Raw genomic sequence first — 25,311 nt, 5'->3', positions numbered from 1 at the left:
GTGTGACTTTAACAGTTTTACCTACAGAGGTGTGCAATGGAGAAAAAAATTTAGAGTCGTTGAACACAATGCTATTTTGCCCCTCAGAGAGTATCTGGTAGTCTCTGGAGACATTTTTCGTAGTCACAACAGGGAGAGTGGGGAGCCACTGGCATCTAGTAGGCAGTGGCCAGGGATGCTGTTAAATGTTCCCCAATACACAGGACAGTCCCCCACACAAAGAACCAGGCAGCCCAAAGTGTCAAGAGTGCTGGGCTTGAGAAGCCCTTGCCCGAAAGCCCCAGACTTAGTCTTGCTTTGGGGGCTCTGCACGGCTGCCTCATCTCCCCACTCTATTCGTCCCCGAGCTAAGACCTCCAATTTCAGTGACTGTACAAAGCATCCCCTCCTCCAATGAAGTAGCCATCTCTGTGTCCCCAGGCTGGGCCAGAGCCCCACCACCTAACGGCTCCCTGATGCGCCCTGTACTGGGTTAGAATTGTCCAGCCCACGGGGTTCTTAACCATTGCAGATTCCCTGGATCCCTGAGACAGCCGGATTCTACCGGGCAACTAGAGACCAAGAATCTGTATTTTTCTCAAGCACCGCTCCCCGCAACCACACACACACTGCCTGCCCCTATCAAGGGCACACAGCAGGTGGCCCAGTGACTAGTTGAGTGCCTACTGCAAGCCAGGCGCTATTACGCGATCCACTCGGGAATCTTGGCACATACTCCACTCCATGGTGTAGACACCAGGATCCTCCCCATTTCACAGAGAGGTAAACTGAGGTTCAGAGAGGTGATCCTAGCTAGGACAGAGACTCAGGGCAGGAAAAGCGCCCAGGTCCTCATGAGCGCCAGATTCCCGGGGAAGGAGGGAGGACAAAGAGGTGGGTGATGAACTGGGGGAGCGCGCGCTGGGTGGGGGGGCGCGGGGCCTCGCCGCGGCCTTCCGATGCGGCCCCGCCCCCACGAGGGACGTGAAGACGCGGACCCCGCGCAGCGTGGGGACATGTGACCGACTGCAGAGGCCGCGCCGCCTCCCCCGCCCGAGGTCTGCGCGCTCCGCCGCAGGGTGCAGACCCGGGGCGCCCGCCTGGGTTTGGGGCGCAAGAGCAGAGGCGGAGCCAGGGCGGAGCCAGCGCGCCCGGTCCCCCCTGAATCGAAAGCGAAACAGGGGCCGGGGAGGAAGGGCGGAGCCGGCCCCGAGGCACCGCCCCCTGCCCTGCGCGGCTGCTGGACCGACGGGCGCGCCCAGGTAGGGGGGCGGCTGAACCGCGCAGTGCGGACCCTCGCGGGGACCTGCGCCGCCGCCACCATGTCTCAGGAAGGTGTGGAGGTAAGAGATGGCTACGGCTGGGCCGGGGGCAGACGCGACAGACTCCGAGGAGCGGCCGGGAGGCGCGGAGGGGGCTTCGCAGTTCCTGGGGACCCCCATCCTAGAACCCCAGATCCTTACCCCTGCCTGGCGCTCACCCCCCTTGAAAAGGAAAGTGACTCCCACGTTTCCCCAGAGCGAAATGAGGCCTCCCCGAGGAAAAGCGGGGGCTGCAGGGTCAAAGGTCAGAGGCCAGAGATAACCTGGCCGCCCCCCCACCTTAGGCTGGGACGCTCGCCTCAGTCCGCTCCCTCCCCCAGCGCCCTGTGGGGACTTTGGCTTTTTCCAGGAAATGCCGTAGAGGGATGAAAGGGGGGGGCGGCGGAGGCCAAAACCAAGGGTCAAGTTCAGGCCGGGAGAACGGTGCCTAGAGATGGGGGAGGGACGATCGCGCTTCCCCTTCGTCCACCGGAACCCCCCCGTCCCCATCCCAGCTGGAGAAGAGCGTCCGGCGCCTCCGGGAGAAGTTTCATGGGAAGGTATCCTCCAAGAAGGCGGGGGCTCTGATGAGGAAATTCGGCAGCGACCACACGGGAGTTGGGCGCTCCATCGTGTACGGTGAGGCTGCCGGGGTCCCGGGCCTGGTGCGGGGACCGCGCGTGGGAGCGCCGAGGGGGCGTGGTCTAGGGAGAGGCGTTGAGATCACCTCCCCCGGAGGTCCCAGCCTCGGGGAGGCTCTGCATCGCGGCTCTGGGTGGCCTGGAACTCCCACAGACCCTTCAAGGGCCCTTCTCTTATACGCACTCTCCCCCGCAGGGGTAAAGCAAAAAGATGGCCAAGAACTAAGTAACGATCTGGATGCCCAGGTAACCTGTCCCCTCCCCTCGCAAACGACCGGGTCACGGGAGGGACAGCAAGAGGGGGGACCCGACCGGTTCATGGTGACTGACACTTCTCTGAAACAGGAGGGACCAGGCATTGTCGGTCCGTAACTCATCACCCAATCTCACTTTTTCACCTCTTCATCGTTTGTCCGGCCAGGGAGCCTGCAAACAGTAGGCGCTCATTATGCGCTGATTGTATTCAAAGGCGCACAGCCATGAAACTGGGCAATGAAAGGAGTCAGGATTATGGCCATTGTGGGGGGGGCAGAGGTCAGAGAAGACTTCTTGGAGGAGGAGGTACCAAGTCTTAAAGGATGGAGAGGAGTGAGCCTTGGGAGGGGAAAGGGAAAGAAAGGCAGGGGCCTTAGGGTATGGGAGGGAATGGCATGAGCAAAGGCTGGGAGGTGGGGAAGGGTTGTTAGTGGCAGTCTCTAGAAAGGCTGGGATGAGCAGGGGATTGGGGAGGAGAGAGAGGCAGGGGAAGGGAACCCTTGTGTTGAATGAATGAATGAATGAATGAATGGCTTTGAAGCACAGGTGCATCATGGCTACTTTGCTTCTTTGAAAGCTTTGGTGATGGGAACACTGTGGATTTCGCCTGCCTGAAAGGCTCAGTGTAGGGCTGTTACAGTATAATAGGCCTGGCGCCATGGCTCATGCCTGCAATCCCAACACTTTGGGAGGCTGAGGCGGGCGGATCACCTGAGGTCGGGAGTTTGAGACCAGCCTGACCAACACGGAAAAACCCGTCTCTACTAAAAAATACAAAATTAGCTGGGCATGGTGGCGCATGCCTGTAATCCCAGCTACTCGGGAGGCCGAGGCAGGAGAATCACTTGAACCTGGGAGGCAGAGGTTGCAGTGAGCCAAGATCACGCCATTGCACTCCAGCCTGGGCAACAAGAGTGAAACTCTGTCTCAAAAAAAAAAAAAAAAGGCCAGGTGCGGTGGCTCACGCCTGTAATCCCAGCACTTTGGGAGGCCAAAGTGGGCAGATCACGAGGTCAGGAGATCGGGACCATCCTGGCTAACATGGTGAAACCCCATCTCTACTAAAAATACAAAACAACAACAACAATTAGCCAGGCATGGTGGCGGGCGCCTGTAGTCCCAGCTACTCAGGAGGCTGAGGCAGGAGGATGGCGTAAACCCGGGGCGCAGAGCTTGTAGTGAGCCAAGATCGCGCCACTGCACTCCAGCCTGGGCAACAGAGCAAGACTCCGTCTCAAAAACAAAACAAAAAACAAACAAAAAAACCCAGAGTATAGTAAAATATGTATCATAGTCTACATTTATACATATAAAAGTATGATAAAAATGATAGCAGAGGGGCCGGGTGCGGTGGCTCACGCCTGTAATCCCAGCACTTTGGGAGGTTGAGGCGGGCAGATCACTTGAGATCAGGAGCTCGAGATTAGCCTGGCCAACATAGTGAAACCCCGTCTCTACTAAAAATACAAAAAATTAGCTGGGCATGGTGGGGCATGCTTGTAATCCCAGCTACTTGGGAGGCTAAGGCAGGAGAATCACTTGAACCTGGGAGGTGGAGGTTGCAGTCAGCCGAGATCACGCCATTGCACTCCAGCCTGGGCGACAAGAGCGAAACTCCATCTCAAAAATATAATAATAATAATAGCAGAGGGTGGCATTCATTGAGTATTTCCCATATGGCAAGACTCCAGGAATTGATTTATTTCATCGCCACAGTGACCCCAAGAGACAAGTCCTATTATTTATCCCCATTTCACAGACAAACTGAGGATGAAGTCACTTGCCAGGTTCACGAAGCAAGCAGGTGGCAGCTGCGATTTGAACCCTGGCCACCTGGAGTCAGAGCCTGGGCTCTAACATGCCTGTCAGTGGGAACCCAGGAGGCAGGGAGTGGCTTGCCCAAGTCCCCACAGCTGGAAGTGATAGAGCTGGGATTCGAACCCACATCTCTCTCAGTCCAGATCCCCACCACTTAGCCGAGCACAACGTGGCCTCAAAAGGGCGATATTGTCACAACACCAACAAGCATGTGGCATTTGCAGGCAGGAAGTGAGTACGGGGGTCAGGCTGGCCTCACTCAGGCAAGCCCTCCTAAGCCTCAGTTTCCCCATCTGAGCAATAAGGTAACAGGTGTGCCCACCTCTCAGGGCTGCTATGAGGACAACTGAGACCACACACCTGGCTCTCAATATGTGGGCCGTGCTCTGTGAGCTCCTGGCGAGCTAGGGGCACCCTATTCTCCTTGCGGCCGGGGCCCTCCCAACACACCAAACAGGTGGAAAAGAGGCCTGAGCCCCATCCCAGTTTCTGCCCCTGCTATCTCCACCCAGGATCCACCAGAAGATATGAAACAGGACCGGGACATTCAGGTGAGTTGGTGGCTAGGGCTTGAGATGGGGAAGTAGGGAGGGGGACATCTGCAGGCACGGAAGGATGTCCATTAGGGCAGGAGGGGAGATATTCCCTGGGGCAGGAGGAGGATTCGTCTGTAGGGAGAGGAGGGCTGATGCTTATGTTGGTGCAGAAGGGGTGACCCCCCTCCACCTCATCCCCATTCCACAGGCAGTGGCGACCTCCCTCCTGCCGCTGACAGAAGCCAACCTACGCATGTTTCAACGCGCCCAGGATGACCTTATCCCTGCTGTGGACCGGCAGTTTGCCTGCTCCTCCTGCGACCACGTCTGGTGGCGCCGCGTGCCCCAGAGGAAGGAGGTAGTGGCCCACAATTTAACCTTGACTTTGTCCCGAACTCCACTCCTGACTCCCGTCCTCAGTGACTGTACCTCTGACCTAAGGATTTCCATCACTGACCTCCAAACTCAGAGCTCAGCCTTCATCTCTGATCCTAACCCCTGACCTTAAATGTGAGAAGCCCAATACCTCCTTACCCCAGAGCCTGACCCTTGACCCCACAACTGAACAGCTACTACAGACATCAAACCTGGCCAGGCGCAGTGGCTCATGGCTGCAATCTCAGTGCTTTGGGAGGCTAAGTGGGGAGGATTGCTTGAACCTAGGAGTTTAAGACTAGCCTGGGTGACAGGGTGAGACCCTGGCTCCAAAAAAATTTTTGTTTTGAAGAGATGGGGTCTCGCCCTGTCACCCAGGCTGGAGTACAGTGGCGGGATCATAGCTCACTGCAGCCTCCACCTCCTGGGCTCAGATGATCCTCCCCACTTAGCTTCCCAAGTAACTGAGACTACAGGCCTGCGCCACCACACTTGGCTAATTTTTGTATTTTGTGTGTGTGTGGAGATGGGGTTTTGCCATGTTGCCCAAGCTGGTCTCAAACTCCTGAGCTCAAGCAATCTACCGCCTCAGCCTCCCAAAGTGCTGGGATTACAGGCATGAGCCACTGCGTCTGGCAAAAACATTTTTTTTAATTAGCTGGGAGTGGCGGTGTGTGCCTGTGGTCCCAGCTACTCAGGAGGCTGAGGTGGGAGGATCGTTTGAGCCTAGGAGGTGGAGGCTGCAGTGAGTCATGATCACAACACTGTATTCCAGCCTGGATGACAGAGTGAGACTCTGTCTCTGAAAAAAGAAAGAAAGAAAGAAAGAAAAGAAACCAAATCTGACCTCAAAAACACAGCCCCAAATCTGGCCTCTGAACGTCCTGACCAGTAGTTCGCTTCTGGTCAATGCTTAACTAGTTCTTTCAAAAGAGGCAGGAAGCCAAGATGTGTAGTGTTTGCCAATTTCTGTGGTGTAAGTATTCCCACCATGGTCAATATGAGGCTAACCATGTGAAGTCACTGATTGAGTTGGGTTGCTCAAGCTGAGGCCAGCCACTGCAGCACACTGCTAGCCCTGACCCCAACCTCAGACACCTCTGACAATCCTTGGTCCCCTCTCTGCACACCCCCCCCCACCACCACCAGGTATCCCGGTGCCGGAAATGCCGGAAGCGCTACGAGCCAGTGCCAGCTGACAAGATGTGGGGCCTGGCTGAGTTCCATTGCCCGAAGTGTCGGCACAACTTCCGGTGAGGGCGCTGACCCCCAGCTCCCCCTCAGCCCTGCCCCACCCCAGCCCTGCCCCTCCCTGCCCTGGCCCCACCCTGGCCCAGCCTCGCCCTCGGACCCTCACAGCCCTGCCCGCCCCCAGGGGCTGGGCACAGATGGGGTCCCCGTCCCCCTGCTACGGGTGCGGCTTCCCCGTGTATCCAACACGGATCCTCCCCCCGCGCTGGGACCGGGACCCGGATCGCCGCAGCACCCACACTCACTCCTGCTCGGCCGCGGACTGCTACAACCGGCGAGGTGAGGCTTTTCTCCTCCAACATCCTGGGCAGTCTTTGTCCCCTTCTGTGCCTTTAAGTCCCCAAATCTCCACTCAGTCCACTTCATCTCCCACCGCAGCAGCCACTGCTTCTACGTGGCCTCCATGGCCCCCCAGTCTCCGTGGTCTTGTCCACGAGGCTCTGAGGTTTCACCCCAGTGGCCCATGCCTGAGGGTCTCCATGGCCTCTGCCCCCATGGTCTCTGGGTTTGGGGCCCCTGTTTTGTCCCCTGTAATCTCAGGTGACCCCCATGTCCCCAGGTCTCCTGTATCTTCAACATCCCTGAATGTCCAGTTGTGCTGGTCCCCATATATTGTGGCCTCAGCTCCTCCCTAGAGCCCCTCGTGGCCTCAGCCCCCTCCTGCCCAAACTCTCATGGGACCTCGAGTCCCATGTCTGCAGCACCTCTCCCTCCCTAGAGCCCCACGTGCCTGGGACATCCTGTGCTCACCCCAAGAGCCGGAAGCAGAACCACCTGCCCAAAGTGCTCCACCCCAGCAACCCTCACATTAGCAGTGGCTCCACTGTGGCCACCTGCTTGAGCCAGGGCGGCCTCCTGGAAGACCTGGACAACCTCATCCTGGAGGACCTGAAGGAGGAGGAGGAGGAAGAGGAAGAGGTGGAGGACGAGGAGGGCGGGCCCAGGGAGTGACCCCTGCCAGGTGCAGATACAAACCAGACACAGTCTGTGGATACTTTGTGTTATTATAAGATATGAGCTCAAACCGAGATATGAATGACCTTGGGGAGCCATCTGGGGCCAAGATATTGACAGGGGGGGATTCCTGGGGCCCATTTTCAGCACCCAGGGTCACAGATCCACAGTGGGAGGTTCTGTGGGACACATTGGCACTGAGCCACAAAGAAGGTGTGGCCAGGACAACTTGAGTTCCTGCTGACCAATGTCCCCTGGGGCCTAGGGGACAGAGGAACAGAGAGTCACAGCTTCAGGGGCCGAATGAGCATGGCAGCCTTCCTGAGAGAGTATGCTCCACCACGAAACTCAGCCCAGTAGACACCATCCTGGTAGCGGCTTCGGTAGTGGCCGCCGCGGTGCCACACACCGTTGAGGTTGGAGTGGGCACAGGCATGGTACCACCAGCCTCCCCGCTGGTACAGGGCACAGTTACCTGAGGGGAGAGAGAGAGTCCATGTCCTCTCACCAGAATAAAAGTCTCTACCTGCACCTCACAGTGCAAGGCTTTTGCCAGGTATCCCCTGGCCCCTCCCATTCTTATTTAATACAAGCCCTGATCTTCCATCTCCTCAGCAAAAAAATAGGAGCCCTGGCCCCCCAACTTTCTTCGGAGTAATAGCCTTAATTCCTTCCCTATCTCCTTACCAAAGTACGAGTCATACCTTTCCCACTTTTTCTGCAAACTAGGAGTCTACCACTCATTCCTTTATCAAAGAAAAGAAAATTATCTACTTCCTTTCTAGATAAGAGTACTAGCTCTCACCCTCTGCCCTTCACTTGAACAGGAGTCTTGATTCTTTTTTTGCCTCAGCAGAGAAGGAATCTGGACTCCCCATACCCCCACCAGGATAAAAGTCCTGACCTTTGTTCTCTTGACAGAATAAAAGCTTGCTTATCCTAATACTTACCAGAGGGGCGTCTTACCTACCCTACCTCCTTTCATTCCCTCACCAGAACAGGAGTCCCGCCTCCCCTATCCTCCCACCAGAATAAGAGTTCTCCTTACCAGAATAGGAGTCTCGGTCCCTATCCATGGTGCTGAAGGGCTTGTCATTGTGCCAGGAAAGAGAGTCTCCAGCATCACCATGGTACTGGCCAAGCCGCAGGCGGTAGTGGTCGCTCTCAGGTTCCAGGGAGAAGCCATCATAGTGGGCACGTGCTCCACGGCCCCCCCAGTCTTCCAGGAGAACCAGCAGCTCATGGTCCCCACGGCTGGTCAGCTGATACACGGGTTCAAGGCCCAGCCAGTATTCTCCGTCTGGTCGCCCAAAGCCCACCTGGCAGGGCAGGAAAGTCAGGAAGCCAGAACAGGCTCCCTCCCCTTCCCTGCCTCTGCCCACCTGTGCCTACCTTATAGTGCTGCCAGGTAGTGAAGAAGTTGACTGAACCATCTTGCCTCCGCTGGATCACAGTCCAGCCTCCACCCTCCAGCTGCTGCTCACACCATGCTGACACCACATGCCGGCCCACTCGCAGTTCATACACTCCACTCTGTTCATGGCCTGCCTGGCGGGCCTCTGCACAATCCTGCCATGGGCCTGTGGGCACAGGGATATGTGGGAGGCACAGCCTGGGCTGACCAATCCCTTACTGGAGCAAGAGTCGAGATTCTCACAGGTCCCCTCACCAGAATAAGAGTCCTGCCTCTCCCACTTTTCTACCAGAGTCCTGCCTCTCCCATTTCCTCACCAGCATAAGAGGCCTGCCTCTCCCATTTCCTCACTAGAATTCAAGCCCCAGTAACCATTTCCTTACCTGAGTAAGAATCTGGGTCCCTTGTCTCTAACCAGAGGAAATGTCAAGCCTGGGGTTCTTTCTTTTTTTCTTTTTTTTTTTTTTTTTTTTGAGACAGAGTCTCGCTCTGTCACCCAGGCTGGAGTGCAGTGGCGTGATCTTGGCTCACTGCAAGCTCTGCCTCCCGGGTTCATGCCATTCTCCTGTCTCAGCCTCCTGAGTAGCTGGGACCACAGGCGCCCACCACCATGCCCGGATAATTTTTTGTATTTTTAGTAGAGACGGGGTTTCACCGTGTTAGCCAGGATGGTCTCGATCTCCTGACCTCATGATCTGTCCGCCTCGGCCTCCCAAAGTGTTCGGATTACAGGCATGAGCCACCGCGCCCGGCCAAGTCTGGGGTTCTTAAACCCTGGTTTTTATGGTCTCCTCACCAGAATGTAAGTCCTGAATATGGTACTCTGAACCAGTCAAACTCTTACCAAAGTAGCAGTCCTAAATCTACAATCGCCTCACTAAAATAAGAGTCCCTCCTCTTCTATTTCTTGTTTCTCCTATTTTCACACCTTAGAAGTTTGGTCTTATTTTTAATCAGAATCATTTCTTCCGGTCCTCTCACGATAAGAGAAATATGCCACTAAAATCCTGACTCCTCAATTTGCCTCTACCCACAATTCCTCAGCCCTGCTGTCGACTTACCCACAGGCTTGGTGGGGACAGCAGGTTGACCTGCAGGGATGGGAGAACCCAGGGGCTCCTGCTGTCTCTGGGTCTGGTCTCTCTGGGGCTCTGGGACTGGGTCCAGCGTCCTACTGGTGTCATTGGTGCTACCCACAAGACGGACCGGAACCACAGGCACCAGTGGGGGTGGTGGCAGGACCTGGGGTGATGGAGAAAGTCAGGTGTTATTGCACTAACCCTCAGGCCAGGAGGCCTGGTCTCAGGGGCAGAGATAGTGGATAAATCTCCCAGCTCCCAAATGACCTGGACATCTGGCAGTGGGGGTATCCCAGCCCCAGGAATAATCCTCACCAAAAGCTAAACAACTTGGCTTTAAAGTGCAGACAGGCTGTGTGCGACGGCCCACGCCTGTAATCCCAGTACTTTGGGAGGCCGAGGCGGGCAGATCACCTGAGGTCAGTAGTTCGAGACCAGCCTGACCAACATGGTGAAACCCTGTCTCTACTAAAAGTACAAAAAAAAATTAACTGAGTGTGGTGGCTCACGCCTGTAATGCCAGCCACTCAGAAGGTTGAGGTAGGAGGATCGCTTGAACCTGGGAAGTGGAGGCTGCAGTGAGCCAAGATGACACCACTGCACTCCAGCCTGGGAGACAGAGCAAGACTCTATCTCAAAAATAAAATTAAAAAAATAAAGTGCAGACAGAGCTGGGCTTAAATACTGGTTCTTGGTGCTCATGGCTTAATTGATCTGTGCCCCAGCCTCCTTCTCTGTAAAGTAGGCATAATAAGAACACATCCAACAGTGTCTTAACTTACTGACTCCTCTCACCAACCCTGTAAGGTAGGGACTGTCACAGAGCAACATTCTCTTATCCCAAACCCAGACCCGGACACGTTCCAGAATTCAGAATAACACGGCTGGATTTAGACACAGTGACATAGTGAGGGTTATGTATATGCATGTGCGTACAGAATATACATAACACTCCCAAAGGGGTTTTTGGTCTTTCGTGATAATGATATGCTTAATTATAGGATCCTATGACTATTCACATTAAGTGGATAATAAAGGCTATAAATAGCCACCAGTCACTTTTTGACCCAAATAAGTTACCAGAAGGGGCGAGTAGCAATCCGGTTTTCAGGGTTTTGCGGATCTCGGAACTGTGGATTGGGGTTGCAAAATGCCCATTTCACAGACGATGCTGCTATCCGGGGAGGCTGCGAGGTTACCTGCTGCTGCCCGCCCGCGCCTCCCGGGCACAGGCGCTCCAGGCGGGCGATGAGACTGCTCTGCTGGCTGACAAGCTGCGCCAGCTCGCGGAACTTGACGTCCAGCTGGTGGAAGCGGGCGGCGGCGCGCTGAGCCTCGGCGGACGCGTTGAGCACGCGCTCCCCGAGCAGCGCCAGCGCCGCGGCAGGCTCCGCCCCCGGATCCGCCCCCGGGCCCGCCCCGGGCCCCGCCTCGTGCTGCAGCTGCGCGCGCAACTGGCCCAGGCGCGCGCTCAGGCCGCGGCTTTCCTTGCGCAGCGCGCGCACCTCGCCGGCCACGGCGCCGTCGGCCGCCGCCAGCCTCTGCAGCTCGCGCAACAGCTCCTCGTGGCGGCCAACGCGCATGCGCAGCGCCGCCAGCTCGCTGGCGTTGGCGGCTTCGGGCGCCTCCCGCGTGGACGCGGGGCCTCTCCAGCACACGGCCCCCGTGAACTTCTGCGGCGGCAGCACGAAGGTGTAGGTGCAGCGCGGGGCACCCTCCCGCGCCCACGACGCGCCCAGCAGGAGCAGCAGTTGCAGCGCACGCAGCCAGGGCCTCCTCATGGCGGCGGACCTGCAGGCAGAAGAGGAACGGGAGGAAGACGAGGTGCTGGGGCCCGGCCAGACCCCTCTGCTTCCACGCGGGGATGCGCGCGTCTACACCCGCGGTGTCCCGGGCCCATGATTCCCATCCCTATCTCATTCCCCCCGCGGCTGGAGGGCCCCAGGGTGATCCCACTCTGGCTTCAACACCGAGCTCCTGGCGCCCCCCCGAGATAACACATCTCACGCATTCATTCAAGCGAGGCCGGGCGCTGTGGCTCACGCCTGCAAACTCAGCACTTTGGGAGGTCGAGGCGAGAGGATCGCTTGAGACCAGGAGTTGAGACCAGCCTGGGCAACATGAGGAGACCCCCCCCATCTCTACAAAAAAATTAAAAATTAGCCGGACGTGGTGGTGCACATCTCTGGTCCCAGCTATTTGGGAGGCTGAGGCAGGACGATCACTTGAGCCCAGGAGTTCAAGGCTGCAGTGAGCCATGAGCGCTCCCATGCACTCCAGCCTGGGCAACAAAGTGATACCCCATCTCAAAAATAAATAAATAAATAAAAACAAGCCTGATGTGGCAGTTCAGGCTGGTAATTCCAGCACTTTGGGAGGCCGAGGTGGGCTGATCGCTTGAGCCTAGGAGTTGGAGACCAGCCTAGACAACACAGAGAGACCCTGTCTATACAAAAAATACAAAAATTAGCTAGGCATGGTGGCAAGGGCTTGTCATCCCAAGATCGCCTGCGCCCCGGAGTTCCAGGCTGCAGTGAGCTGTGATCACGCCACTGCACTCCAGCTTGGGTGACAGCGACTCTGTCTTAAAAAAAAAAAAAAAAAAGTCACTAGGTACTATGCACAAATGTGTGCCAGCCCCCTTTCTAGGCACTGGGAATACATTTAGGAACAAAACAGACAAAAATCCCTACCCCAGTAGCAAAACAAAACAAAAAAAACATACTGTATAGGATGAATAAATAGAGTATATTAGACAATGTTAAGTACTAAAAATAATAGTAGGACTGGTGAGGCAGCTGAGGCCTGCGTTAAGGCGGGAAGACTGCTTGAGGCCATGAATTCAAGACCACACTCCAGACTGGGCAATGTATCCAGATCCTGTCTCTAAAAAAAAAAAAAAAAGTAACTGCAAGTGCACAGAACCACATCTGGCTAATGTTTAAATTTTCTGTAGAGTCAGGGTCTCGCTATGTTGCCCAGGCTGGTCTCCCCTGGCCTCAAGTGATCCATCTCTGCCTCCCAAAATGCTGAGATTACAGGTGTGACCCACCATGCCCTGCTAATTTTTAAAATATTTTGTAAATCTGGGCTCAGTGGCTCACCCCTGTAATCCCAGCTCCTTGGGAGGCAGAAGAGGGAGGATCAATTGAGGCCAGGAGTTTGGAGCTGCAGTGAGCTATCATCGCAGCATTGCACTCCAGCCTGGGGACAACAGAGCAAACTCTGTCTCTTAAAACAAAAACAACAGCAAACTAGGTAAAGAACATGGAGGTCTGTGCAGGGGCAGCTTGAGAGGAGGGGTTGCCTAAAGGGAAAGCCTGGTGGAGGAGGAGATCTAAGCGCAACAGCTCTGAGACTGGACCCTGCCTGATGTATTAAAGCAACCTTTTGCAAAAGCAAAGGAAGGCTGAGTGCGGTGGCTCACGTCTGTAATCCCAGCAGTTTGGGAGGCTAAGGTGGATAGATCACCTGAGGTCGGGAATTCGAGACCAGCATGACCAACATAGTGAAACCCCGTCTCTACTGAAAATACAAAATTAGCTGGGTGTGGGGATACAGGCCTGTAATCTCAGCTACTTGGGAGGCTGAGGCAGGAGAATCTCTTGAACCTGGGAGGTGGAGGTTGCAGTGCGCCAAGATCGCACCACGGCACTCCAGCCTGGGCAACAAGAGCAAAACTGTCTCAAAAAAAAAAAAAAAAAAAAAAAAAGCAAACGGAGCAGGGTGCAAGGAGGTGAGATGGGTGAGGGAAACGTCTCACTAACTGCCTTCCCATCTGTTGGATATTGGAAACCCCAGCTTCCACATCCTCAGACAAAACCCCAGCAGATCCAACCCATCTAAGCAGATCTAATCCATCAGCCAGACCTGTCTGCTCTTCTGTTTAGATCCTGAATTCCTCCACGTCCCCGCTACTCCCCGCTGCCCCGAGACCCTCCCTGAATTCCCAGCTCAAGACACCATCTGGATGACAGCAGCTGCCTCCCTGCTCTCTGGATTTCCATCCTCAACCCCAGGTCTAGTCTCCCCAACAGCAGCCAGAGGGCGCCTGTGAACATCCGAGTCAGTTCACATCCCTCCCTCCCTCCTCTGCCCTGAATCTTCCTTGGCTCCCACCTCCTTTAGAGGAAAAGCCCAAATCCACCCACCGTCCATAAAAACTTGCGCTCTCTGCCATATCCCCTCCTGCCCTCACCTCCTCCCATGCACTTCCTCACACGAAGCAAGCTCCAGCCTCAGGGCCTTTGTACCTGCTGTTTTTGCAGCCTGGAACGTTGTTCACAATTTAACATCATTCCCTTCCTGTCCTTATTCTCTGTCCTTATTCAAGTCTCAGCAGCCCTCCTTGATCAGCAGATTTAGGGTTGTCCCTCCATATACAGTGCTCGCTCTCTCGCTCTCTCTCTCCCCCCGCCCCCCACCCCCCCCTTTTTTTTTTTTTTTTTTTTAGACAGAGTTTCGCTCTGCAGTCTCAGCTCACTGCAACCTCCGCCTCCTGGGTTCAAGCGATTCTCGTGCCTCAGCCTCCCAAGTAGCTGGGATTACAGGCATGCACCACCACACCCAGCTAATTTTTGTATTTTTGGTAGAGACAGGGTGCCTGGTCAACATGGTGGAATTCCGTCTCTACTAAAAATACAATTAGCTGGGCATGGTGGCATGGGTCTGTAATCCCAACTACTCGGGAGGCTGAGGGAGAAGAATGGATTGAACCTGGGAGGCACAGGTAGCAGTGAGCTGAGACCATGCCACTGCCTTCTAGCCTGGGCAACCCAGTGAAACTCCATCTCAAAAAAAAGAAAAAAAAAAAAAAGACAGAGTCTTGCTCTGTTGCCCAGGCTAGAGTGCAGTGGAGCAATCATAGCTCACTGCAGCCTCCAACTCCTGCGCTCAAGTGGTCCTCCTGCCTCAGCCTCCTGAGTAGTTGTTAACTATAGGTGCACACCACCATGCCCAGCTACTTTTTTGTAGGGAGGGGGTCTCACTATGTTGCCCAGGCTAGTCTCAAACTCCTGGGCTCAAGTGATCCTCCCACCTTGGACTCCCAAAGTGCTGAAATTACAGGTGTAAGCGACCACACTGGGCCTAAACCTACACTTCCTGATGCCTGTACAAGCACGTATCCTGAGGGTCTCCATCTCACACACACATTGCCGCATTCATGCATTCAACCACAGGCGCCTTGAGTGCCTATCATGTGCCAGGTGCTGTTTTAGGCAATGAGGACACAACCTTAAACCAGACAGACAAAATTCCTGCCCTTACAAAGCTGACATTCAAGTTGGTAGAACAGAGAAATAAGTCAAACAGTCGCCAGGTAGGTCAGAGGGTAATCGTGCTTAGGAGAAAAATGGAACAGGAAAGGGGGTGACAGTCCTGGGGCTGGGGGACATTTAACAGAGAAGTCAGGACTGGGTGTGGTGGCTCACGCCCACAATCCCAGCACTTTTGGGAGATCGAGGTGCCTGTAATCCTAGCACTTTGGGACGCTGAAGCGGGAGGATCACTTGAGGCCAGGAGTTTGAGACCAGCTTGGCTAATGTGGCGAAACCCTGTCTCTACTGAAAATATAAAAATTATCCAGGCGTAGTGGCACATGCCTGTAGTCTCAGCTACTCAGGAGGCTGAGGCACAAGAATCACTTGAACCCGGAAGGCAGAGGTTGCAGTGAGCCATGATTGCACCACTGCAGTCCAGCCTGGGCAACAGAGCGAGACTCTGTCTCAAAAAAAAAATAAATAAATAAATAAAAGGAGTCAGGAAAGGCCTCACAGAAGAAGTGACACTTGACTGGACACAGTGCCTCACGCCTGTAATTTCAGCTCTTTGGGAGGCCAAGGCAGGAGGATCGCTTGAGCCCAGGAGTTTGAGACCAGCCTGGCCAACATGGTGAAAGCCCATTTCTACTAAATATAAAAATTAAAATAAAATAAAGAATGACACTTTTGCAAAGACCTGAAGGAAGAGAGAGAAGAGGAAGAGCATTTCAGGCAGAGGGAACAGCAGGTGCAAAGGCCCTGAGGTTGCACCCAAGAAATGGCAGAAAGGGGCCAGGCATGGTGGCTTATGCCTGTAATCCCAGCATTTTGGGAGGCTGAGGCGGGAAGATCACCTGAGGTCAGGAGCTCAAGACCAGCCTGACCAACATGGTGAAACCCCGTGTCTACTAAAAATACAAAAATTAGCTGGGCATGGTAATGCATGCCTGTAATCCCAGCTACTACTCAGGAGGCTGAGGTGGGAGAATCGCTTGAACTCAGAAGGCAGAGGTTGCAGTGAGCTGAGATCATGCCATTGCGCTCCAGCCTGGGCTACAGAGTAAGCCTAAAAAAGTAAAAAATAAAAAAATAATAAAAAAGGCCGGGTGTGGTGGCTCACACCTGTAATCCCAGCCCTTTGGAAGGCCGAGGCGGGTGGTTCACGAGGTCAGGAGATCAAGACCATCCTGGCTAACACGGTGAAACCCCATCTCTACTAAAAATACAAAAAAAAAAAAAAATATCCGGGCGAGGTGGCGGGTGCCTGTAGTCCCAGCTACTCGGGAGGCTGAGGCAAAAGAATGGCGTGAACCCGGGAGGCAGAGCTTGCAGTGAGCCGAGATTGTGCCACTGCACTCCAGCCTGGGCAACAGGGCGAGACTCTGTCTCAAAAAAAAAAAAAAAAAAAAAGGAAATGGCAGAAAGGTCTATGAGGCCGGAACAAACAGAGAGAGTAAGCGAGGGGGGAAGCAGGAGGAGGGAAGACGTGACAGGGCAAAGGGTGAAGGGTCCTGTGGGCCTGGAGGAGGACTTGGGTTTTACACTGAGTCAGCTGGGAACCGTGGAGGGTTCTGGGCTGGAGATGGCCACATTTACTTCTGGACTCAGACACCAAGCAGGGGCTCACAAGAGTCCAGGGCGGGGGGTCCTCCCTTTGTCCCCTGATCACTGACACGCCCCCACCCCCCACAACAGAGACTGACCAACCCCCCTGGAACTGGGACGTGTATATAATACCCACTGCCTTTCACACTGTCAGCCTGGGGTGGCAGGGTGGCCTGGGGGCCCCTAAGCCAAGCTGTGGTCGGAGTTTCCCCACAGTGAGAATCAGCCTCTACCTACCTTCCCACCCTCTCACCTCTCGCGCCCAAGACCCTGAATCCAGCGAAGCTCACAGGACACACAAGAAGTCCAAGGAAGAGACGAGGGTCCAGTGGGGCCTCTGAGCTAGAGAAGGAGAGAGGGTGGTGGGACAGGAGGGAGGAGGCTTAGTAACCACTCCCCAGCCCCCAGAGCCTGGGAGTGGAGCTGGGATGCTGGGCCCAGGAGCCCAAACTATAAATATTTAGCTTTTCCCGAATGAGAAATGAGACAGAATTGCCAGACCCCCCTGCCCAGGCCACCAGAGCCTGATAACACAGGTCAGTGTCCTGGACATCCCTCCCCTTCCCCCCCATCCTCCACTGCAGAGCCGAGAGTGTGGGTGCTGCAGGCCCCGGAGCAGCCAGGCAGGATCCCAGCCCCAGACATGCACACACCACACACACAACGAGGAACATCACTGGGGACTCATTGTGTGTAGGGCTTGGTTCTAAACTCTCCACACCTGTTATGTATTTGATCCTCACAACCTGAGCTGGATTCTGTATGTACCCTCATTTTACGGCAGGGAAAACGGAGGCTCAGAGAGGGTAAGCGACTTCCCTGCAGTCACACAGCCAAAAAGAGACCAGGACGGGAGCCATTCGAGGTAGCCTGACTCAGAAATTCACACATGTACACCGCAGCAGTCACACACATATGGGCACATAACAGAGGGGACACAAAGACACACACACACTCGCATGCACGCACACATTAACATCCAGCAAAAGTCTGGGTGCAGTGGCTCATGCCCGAAATGCCAGCACTTCGGGAGGCCGAGGTGGGTGGATTACCTGAGGTTAGGAGTTTGAAACCATCCTGGCCAACATGGTAAAACCTCGCCTCTACTAAAAATACAAAAATTAGCTGGGCGTGGTGGTGTGCGCCAGTAATCCCAACTACTCCGGAGGCTGAGGCAGGAGAATCGCTTGAAGGCAGGAAAGTCGCTTGAAGCTGGGAGGCGGAGGTTGCAGTGAGCCAAGATAGAGCAACTGCACACACTCCAGCCTGGGCGACAAGACTGAAAATCCATCTCAAAATAATAATAAATGATGATAATAAATTGAAGAATTAATAAATTAAAATAAAAAATAAATATAAAAGACAGCTGGAAATTTTTAAATTGTGGTAGAAGCAATATATTCTTAAAGTGAAAACCTTAGCTCAGTTACCTGTGATTTATGTTTTCTGGATTAATCTGGATTGTGTAATTATAAATAAAAATGTAAGGCCGGGCACAGTGGCTCACGCCTATAATCCCAGCACTTTGGGAGGCCAAGGCAGGCAGATCACGGGGTCAGCAATTCAAGACCAGCCTGGCCAAGGTGGTGAAACCCTATCTCTACTAAAAATACAAAAATTCACCAGGCGTGGTGGCAGGCGCCTGTAATCCCAGCTACTCAGGAGGCTGAGGCAGGAGAATCGCCTGAACCCGGGGGGCGGAGGTTGCAGTGAGCCACTGTACTCCAGCCTGGGCGACAGAGTGAGACTCTGTCTCAAAAAAAAAAAAAGAAATGAAAATGTAAGATTTTGAGTCCACTTAATTATTTGTTGAAAATAATACAAGTCAGTATAATAGAGAAGCATTCATATATTCAACACTGTAAGACAAAACACCAGAGACCTTGGATTTGATAATTGATCTGATATCCTGGACAGTACTCATATGTACAGTGATAGTTATCTTTCTTTGGGTTTTGTGTGTGTGTGTGTGTGTGTGTGTGTAGTTTTATGCAGTAAGTTCCATGTAGTGCTGGCACTTATTTAATTAACTATTCATGATTTTGTTAATACCTTGTTATAGAATTCAGGCATGTATTTTCAGCATAAGAAGCCAAACACACCAGCTTGTCATTGGAAAGAAACCATAAAGCTTGACTTTTGCATTGAAACTATGCTTTCATAAATAAAGGATATCTCATTGATTTAAAAAAAAAGACACAGCTGGAAACATAACACAGTTTCAGGCAATACTGTATGTTCCAAATATGGTCACACACACATCACAACTTAAAGGGAAATGGGGGTGGGCTGAGTAGGTCTTTATCTGTGTGTCAGGCCTTCCACACCCTGGTTCTTGTGATCACGCAGTAGTGCACAGATACAAAACAGGTCCGCACAGGTGACACCTGGAAACCTATCCACCACATCACAGGGGTCACCATCTGTCTCCCACACGCTCGTTCACATTTTCACACAAGTCAGATCACACAAGACGGAACTGGGGGAAGTAACCATGCAGTCATTTCCCAGGGGTACAAAGAAACTCACGTAGAGCCCCGCAGAGCCCAGGTCCAGAGTCTGAGACCTGTCCGAAGGCCCCACCGACAACCAGCCACACGCTGGGAGAGCCGCCTCCTTCCCCCGGTCTGCACCGTCCTGAGCTCCCGAGTAACTCAAGTGGACTCCAGGGTTGAAAGAGGAAATGGTCGTCCCAGATCTTAGAGAGGCTGCCAGGCTGGGCTCTGGGCCTGGGCTGGGGCCCCCACACTGGGCCCCTCGGCCCCCCACCCTCAGCCCCTTCTGGCTTCCCCATTGGCAGTAGAGAGGGAGGGAACTTCGTAAGTCACAGAGAGGAGCTGAAGAAGACAGAGAGTCAGACAGATGGAGATGGGAGAGACATAGGGAGATGACAGAGATAGGTAGAGACAGGGAGATGGGGAGAGACACAGGGAGGCAGATGAGAAGAAACAGGGATGGGACCAGACACAGAGAAAAGAAACTTCTTTAGTTTCCATCTTTAGTTATAAATGATGAAAGAGACAACTAATGACAGAGACAACGTTGCAAGAGGGAGAGAGAGATGGGGGAAGACGAATGGGAGGGGAGACACAGCTAGGGGAGAGGAGGAAGAATTGGGGTGCCAGAGAGAGCAAGGAGGGAGAGGAGGCCGATGGGGGAGGGGAGAGCAATGCTCAGCCCAGCGAGGGGGTGTCCCTTCCCCCCACTGCAAGGTTTTGGGGAAGACGCCAGAGGCCTGAGGCCAAGACTGAGGCTTTGAGCGGAAAGAAGGAGGGGGCGAGTTATTCACGAAGCGCCCGCCTTGCCCTGAATTTCCAGAAGGTGATGTGGAGTTTCCATCCCTCAGCCCGTCTGCAGACAGGGGTACCCAGGGAGGACAGCTGGCCCAGAGGAGCTGCGGGACAAAAATGAATGATTGCCATAGTCATTCCCTCCAGTGGCTTCTCTCCAAGTACATGGCGCCAGAGCGGCCGACATTGTGCGTATATGATCGCTCCTAATTCGTGAGCCCGGGGGACCTTATCATCCTTACTTTGGGAGGAGCCTCGGAATGCAGAAAGTGGTTTTAGCCCAGCTGGAGGAAATGGGCCGAAGCGGGATTCGAACCGGCGGATTAGTTTCTCTGCAGCCCGGAGCCGCGTAGCCCCGCCCCTTTCTCCCTAGAAACAGGCACCCGTGTCTCCATAGCAACCGCTCCACCTGATTGCCCTTCCCCGCTCCCGGAGGCCACCTAGTGCGCAGGCCCGCACGATGACGTCCCAGGCCGTGCCGGCTCTCAGGCGCCGGAAGTGAGCTGCGCAGCGCCGGATGTGGCAGACACAGGAGGCGTCGTGGAGGACACAGCAGCATGGGACAGTCAGGGAGGGTAAGGCCCGGAGGTTTGGGAGGCAGGGGACGCAGGCGGGGTCCCGACCGAGGTCGCGGCGCTCACCGTTTGTCTCTTGCCACCGCAGTCCCGGCACCAGAAGCGCGCCCGCGCTCAGGCGCAGCTCCGCAACCTCGAGGCCTATGCCGCGAACCCGCACTCGTTCGTGTTCACGCGGGGCTGTACGGGTCGCAACATCCGGCAGCTCAGCCTGGACGTGCGGCGGGTCATGGAGCCGCTCACTGCCAGCCGTCTGCAGGTCTGTACGCCACCCCCAGCCCGCCTCCACCCACCCTGGGCCCCGTCTTCGCAGCTGCAGTAATGGCTCCCGCTGTAAAACTGTGAGAGGCCTCAGTCTCCCTGGCTGGAAAAAGTGACCCTCATGGGGAGCGTCATCTCTACCTTTCAGGGCTTTGCTGAGCTGGAGTGAGGACGCGCAGCTTGGGAGATAGTTGGTCGCCTAAGCCTGACGGTTAAGACTGGAATCTGGAGCCAGGCGTGGTGGCTCATGCCTGTATTCCCAGTATTTTGGGAGGCTGAGGCAGAAGGATCACTTGAGCCCAGGAATTCGAGATCAGCCTGCGCAGCATGGCGAAACCCCGTCTTTGCAAAAAATAGAAAAATTAGTCGGATATGGTGGTGCATGCCTGTAGTTCCAGCTACTCGAGAGGCTGAGGTTCCAGCTACTCGAGAGGCTGAGGTGGGAGGATTCCTTGAGCCCAGGAAATTAAGGCTGCAGTGAATCAGGATCGTGCCACCTCACTCCAGTCTAGGCGACAGGAGGAGACCGTGTCGAAAAAAAAAGAGGCTAGAATCTGGAGGCAGCAAAGTAGGGTTGGAAACTGTCTTCTCCCCAGTACCTGAAGCAAGTTAGTTAACCTTGCTGGGCCTCAGTTCACTTATTTGTCAATGGGAAAATGCGCTGTGAGCAAGAGGTAAGAGTTAGAACTCAAATCCGCGTCTCATTGACTCTAAAGGCTAAGATCCTTTTGCTCCTCTGGGCTTGTTGAAAGGGTCTGATGCTAGACAGACCATAACAGGATTTGCACCGTCAGCTTATAGTCATCGCAATAAGGGATAAGCTATGTTTTCTTTTTTTCTTTTTGTCATTTCCAGGTTCGTAAGAAGAACTCGCTGAAAGACTGTGTGGCAGTGGCTGGGCCCCTCGGGGTCACACACTTTCTGATCCTGAGCAAAACAGAGACCAGTGTCTACTTTGTGAGTAGATGCCCTCACCCTTCATCTCCCCCAGACCCCCACTTCCCCCTTCTCTTATGATGAGCACATGTGCCTCTGAGCTGCTGTGATTTCTGGCTTCAAAGTAAACGCTCTGAAGAAGAGATGGGGCAAAGGTGCCTACTCGCAGACTCCTCTGCTAGACCCCTCCAGCATCACTGATCTTTTTTTCTCCTGCAGAAGTTGATGCGCCTCCCAGGAGGCCCCACCTTGACCTTCCAGGTCAAGAAGGTGAGAGGGGTGGAGGTGGTACAAAGCCATGTGGGGTCAGAGCTAGACTTGGGGGTGTTCCCAGCCATGTGTGGTTGGTGGTCACCCCCTCACTCCTGCCCTACAGTACTCACTGGTACGTGATGTGGTCTCCTCATTGCGCCGGCACCGCATGCACGAGCAGCAGTTTGCCCACCCACCCCTCCTGGTACTCAACAGCTTTGGCCCCCACGGCATGCATGTGAAGCTCATGGCCACCATGTTCCAGAACCTGTTCCCCTCCATCAACGTGCACAAGGTGGGTCTGGCCTGGCGAGGTGGCAGGTATGGGTGGGTGCAGCGGGTAGAGGTCCCACAGGCCCTCAGATGGATTGCTCAGTCCTCCCAGTTCTGAGGCTGAGAGCTCCTGGGTCTGCTGAGTCCTGAGGGCAAATCCCACTCCTGTGTCTGATGATGCTGGATAAAAGTGTCCAGAGATGCCCCCAGCGCTCCCCACCCCACAAGCTGCGCCTTTTCCAGCAGGTGGAAAGAAATACTGATGGAGCTTTATTCCCGGTGTGTGTTGAGTGCTGGACTGAGCAGGATCATAGCGTCTCTTCCCATGGCCCTGTTTTACAGAGGGAAGCTGCAGGCCCAGTGCTATGGCTCAGGCCTGTAATCCCAGTACTTTGAGAGGGCGAGGTGGGAGGATTGCTTGAGCCCAAGACTTTGAGATAAGCTTGTGCAACATAGTGAGACCGCATGTCTACAAAAAGTAGTTTTTTAAAAAGCCCAGTGTGGTGATGCATGCCTTTAGTACCAGCTACTGGGGAGGCTGAGGTGAGGATCACCTTAGCCCAGGAGGTCGAGGTTGCAGTGAGTTGTGTTCATGCCACTCTACTCCATCCTGGGTGACAAAGCGAGACCCTGTCTCAAAAAAAAAAAAAAAGCAAAACTGAGGCTGGCCAAGATGCTGATTTTAGATTCTAGGGCGCAGGACTGGATTTTTAAACTCGTCTGGCTCCTGAGTTCTAGCTCCTAATCCTTGTCACTAGTGACTCTCAGGTGGGACTTAGAAATTATGGAAGATAATCAGTCATCAAAGAGTCTAATACGGGCTCAGGGACCAGGATTTCTTCTTTCCTTTTTTTTTTTTTTTTTTTTTTTTTTTTTTTATGAGACGGAGTCTCGCTCTGTAGCCCAGGCTGGAGTGCAGTGGCCGGATCTCAGCTCACTGCAAGCTCCGCCTCCCGGGTTCACGCCATTCTCCTGTCTCAGCCACCCGAGTAGCTGGGACTACAGGCGCCCGCCACCTCACCTGGCTAGTTTTTTTTTGTATTTTTTAGTAGACACGGGGTTTCACCGTGTTAACCAGGATGGTCTCGATCTCCTGACCTCATGATCCGCCCGTCTTGGCCTCCCAAAGTGCTGAGATTACAGGCTTGAGCCACCGTGCCCGGTTGATTTTTTTTTTTTTTTTTTTTTAAATTATTATACTTTATGTTCAAACCTGCACGTTCTTCCTTTTTTTTTTAAGAGACACGTCTCCCCACGTTGATCTTGAACTCCTGGGCGCGGGCAATCCTGCAGCCTCCGCCCCCCAAGTAGCTGAGACTACAGGCATGAGCCACCATGTCCAGCACATTTTTCCATCTACTTTTTGTAGACGTGGAGACTCGCTATGTTGCCCAGGCTGGTTTTGAACTCCTGGGCTCAGGCAGTCCCCCCACTTCAGCCTCTGGAGTAGCTGAAACTGCAGGTGTGAGCTGGAGGCAGCATTTCCAGCTGGTGCCACAGTCCATGTACAGTGCGTGCATCCCCCAAAGCCCCCACTTGCCCATACTCGCCGTGAGCCTACTGGAGCATGCTCTCTTCCTCACCTTCCAGGTGAACCTGAACACCATCAAGCGCTGCCTGCTCATTGACTACAACCCTGACTCCCAGGAGCTGGACTTCCGCCACTAGTGAGTGTCCCAGTGGAATGGGGGACGAGGGGGTGCCGGGTGGGGGCCCCCGCGTGCGGCTGATGACAGCACTCCTGCTGAGACTCTGTGATTGCTGTGTCTCAAAGTAAACGCCCTGACGCACTGTGGGAAGGGTGGGATGGGGACTGCCAGCCCCGTGTCCCCTGACCACCCCGTTGCCGTCTACTCATGTTCCTGCAGTAGCATCAAAGTCGTTCCTGTGGGCGCGAGTCGCGGGATGAAGAAGCTTCTCCAGGAAAAGTTCCCCAACATGAGCCGCCTGCAGGACATCAGCGAGCTGTTGGCCACGTGAGGAGGGCACAGGGCGGAAGGCCACTGCCGCCCGGGGACCCCAGAACAGGCCCGGGAGCCTGAGCTCCCCCACTGAGCCCTGTATGTCCCACACACAGGGGCGCGGGGCTGTCGGAGAGCGAGGCAGAGCCTGATGGCGACCACAACATCACAGAGCTGCCTCAGGCTGTTGCTGGCCGTGGCAACATGCGAGCCCAGCAGAGTGCAGTGCGGCTCACTGAGGTGAGGCCCGGGGCAGGGGACCCCTGGGTTCCCCCAGTCCCAACAATGGGCTGACACTTCTCCCTCATCCCCCTAGATCGGCCCGCGGATGACATTGCAGCTCATCAAGGTCCAGGAGGGCGTTGGGGAGGGCAAAGTGATGTTCCACAGTTTTGGTGAGTCCGGGGCCCGCGGGGGTGCGGGGTCATGGGTGCTGGGCTACATCCGGACCTTGGTGACCCGCGTCTCCTGACTCAGTGCGCAAGACGGAGGAGGAGCTGCAGGCCATCCTGGAAGCCAAGGAGAAGAAGCTGCGGCTGAAGGCACAGAGGCAGGCCCAGCAGGCCCAGAACGTGCAGCGCAAGCAGGAGCAGCGGGAGGCCCACAGGTCCGGGCAGGGCTGGGCACGGCGGGGCTGGGGGATCCCTGGGGTGGGCAGCCACGTTGACCCCCACCCCCTCCTCCAGGAAGAAGAGCCTGGAGGGCATGAAGAAGGCACGGGTCGGGGATGGTGATGAAGGGGCCTCTGGGATCCCTTCGAGGACGGCGAGCCTGGGGTTGGGTGGGGAGGACGATGACCAGGAAGATGATGACATCGAGTATTTCTGCCAGGCGGTCGGCGAGGCGCCTAGTGAAGGTATGGAGTGGAGTCTGCAGCGGGGCACCCAGAGCCTGTCCTTGTCCCTGGGAACCCTGACGCTGTCTCTCCCCACAGACCTGTTCCCTGAGGCCAAGCGGAAACGGCCTGCCAAGTCTCCAGGCCGGAAGCGGCGGGAAACAGATCGAGGCAGGGGTCGTCTTTGTGACCAGAAGTTTCCCAAGCCCAAGGACAAGCCCCAGGGGTCCCAGACCAGGCGGGGGCCCAGAGGGGCTTCCCGGGATGGTGGGCGAGGCCAGGGCCGGGGCCGCTCACGGAAGAGAGTGACCTGAGCCCAAGCCGCACCGGAGCGGTGGATGAATTGAACGCCCCAGATTGGGGCCTGAGAGACATGGCCCTCGGTTTCCTTTCATAAAGGAGTCGTGTCCCCCACCCTTCCACTCCAATAAACAACTGAACTGGCCAGGGGTCCACATC

General features: G+C 54.9%; 3 protein-coding genes and 2 non-coding genes across 9 annotated transcripts; 4 read left to right on the top strand and 1 right to left on the bottom strand.

The window, feature by feature from the left end:
• Window positions 1-1,009: 1,009 nt before the first annotated feature.
• On the top strand, window positions 1,010-8,059 carry SHFL (shiftless antiviral inhibitor of ribosomal frameshifting). 3 transcript variants are annotated; one of them, XM_007995205.3, is made up of 8 exons: window positions 1,010-1,322; window positions 1,796-1,919; window positions 2,118-2,167; window positions 4,507-4,545; window positions 4,739-4,888; window positions 6,055-6,158; window positions 6,281-6,435; window positions 6,875-8,059. In XM_007995205.3, exons 1-8 carry the CDS (start codon window positions 1,302-1,304, stop codon window positions 7,105-7,107), a joined length of 876 nt encoding a protein of 291 aa, XP_007993396.1. In that variant the 5' UTR covers window positions 1,010-1,301; the 3' UTR covers window positions 7,108-8,059. The 3 variants fall into 3 exon arrangements, with proteins under 3 accessions (XP_007993396.1, XP_007993397.1, XP_072873072.1); XM_007995206.3 differs by having other exon boundaries at window positions 1,185-1,322; window positions 6,389-6,435; XM_073016971.1 differs by having other exon boundaries at window positions 1,207-1,322; window positions 1,651-1,919.
• Window positions 7,143-16,829, bottom strand: ANGPTL6 (angiopoietin like 6). 3 transcript variants are annotated; one of them, XM_007995204.3, is made up of 5 exons: window positions 10,803-11,931; window positions 9,586-9,766; window positions 8,503-8,690; window positions 8,159-8,429; window positions 7,143-7,585 (listed from the first exon to the last, which is right to left on the bottom strand). In XM_007995204.3, exons 1-5 carry the CDS (start codon window positions 11,382-11,384, stop codon window positions 7,395-7,397), a joined length of 1,413 nt encoding a protein of 470 aa, XP_007993395.3. In that variant the 5' UTR covers window positions 11,385-11,931; the 3' UTR covers window positions 7,143-7,394. The 3 variants fall into 3 exon arrangements, with proteins under 3 accessions (XP_007993395.3, XP_072873070.1, XP_072873071.1); XM_073016969.1 differs by lacking the exon at window positions 7,143-7,585 and adding an exon at window positions 16,707-16,829 and having other exon boundaries at window positions 8,020-8,429; window positions 10,803-11,394; XM_073016970.1 differs by lacking the exon at window positions 7,143-7,585 and adding an exon at window positions 16,723-16,829 and having other exon boundaries at window positions 8,020-8,429; window positions 10,803-11,394.
• A 3,387-nt stretch (window positions 16,830-20,216) lies between these two features.
• PPAN (peter pan homolog) lies at window positions 20,217-25,297 on the top strand. The gene is made up of 12 exons (XM_007995201.3): window positions 20,217-20,334; window positions 20,423-20,593; window positions 21,451-21,552; window positions 21,751-21,801; window positions 21,908-22,078; window positions 23,647-23,723; window positions 23,925-24,032; window positions 24,134-24,257; window positions 24,334-24,412; window positions 24,495-24,624; window positions 24,704-24,873; window positions 24,952-25,297. Exons 1-12 carry the CDS (start codon window positions 20,317-20,319, stop codon window positions 25,164-25,166), a joined length of 1,416 nt encoding a protein of 471 aa, XP_007993392.3. The 5' UTR covers window positions 20,217-20,316; the 3' UTR covers window positions 25,167-25,297.
• LOC119621879 (small nucleolar RNA SNORD105) lies at window positions 21,597-21,681 on the top strand. The gene has a single exon (XR_005238494.1). It is a non-coding gene; the product is annotated as a small nucleolar RNA SNORD105 (small nucleolar RNA).
• Window positions 23,773-23,852, top strand: LOC119621881 (small nucleolar RNA U105B). The gene has a single exon (XR_005238496.1). It is a non-coding gene; the product is annotated as a small nucleolar RNA U105B (small nucleolar RNA).
• Window positions 25,298-25,311: the final 14 nt, after the last annotated feature.

This window comes from Chlorocebus sabaeus, chromosome 6 (assembly GCF_047675955.1).
Source record: "Chlorocebus sabaeus isolate Y175 chromosome 6, mChlSab1.0.hap1, whole genome shotgun sequence".
In the NCBI taxonomy this organism is placed as follows: Eukaryota; Metazoa; Chordata; class Mammalia; order Primates; family Cercopithecidae; genus Chlorocebus; species Chlorocebus sabaeus.
This window is presented reverse-complemented; position numbering and strand designations above follow the sequence as displayed.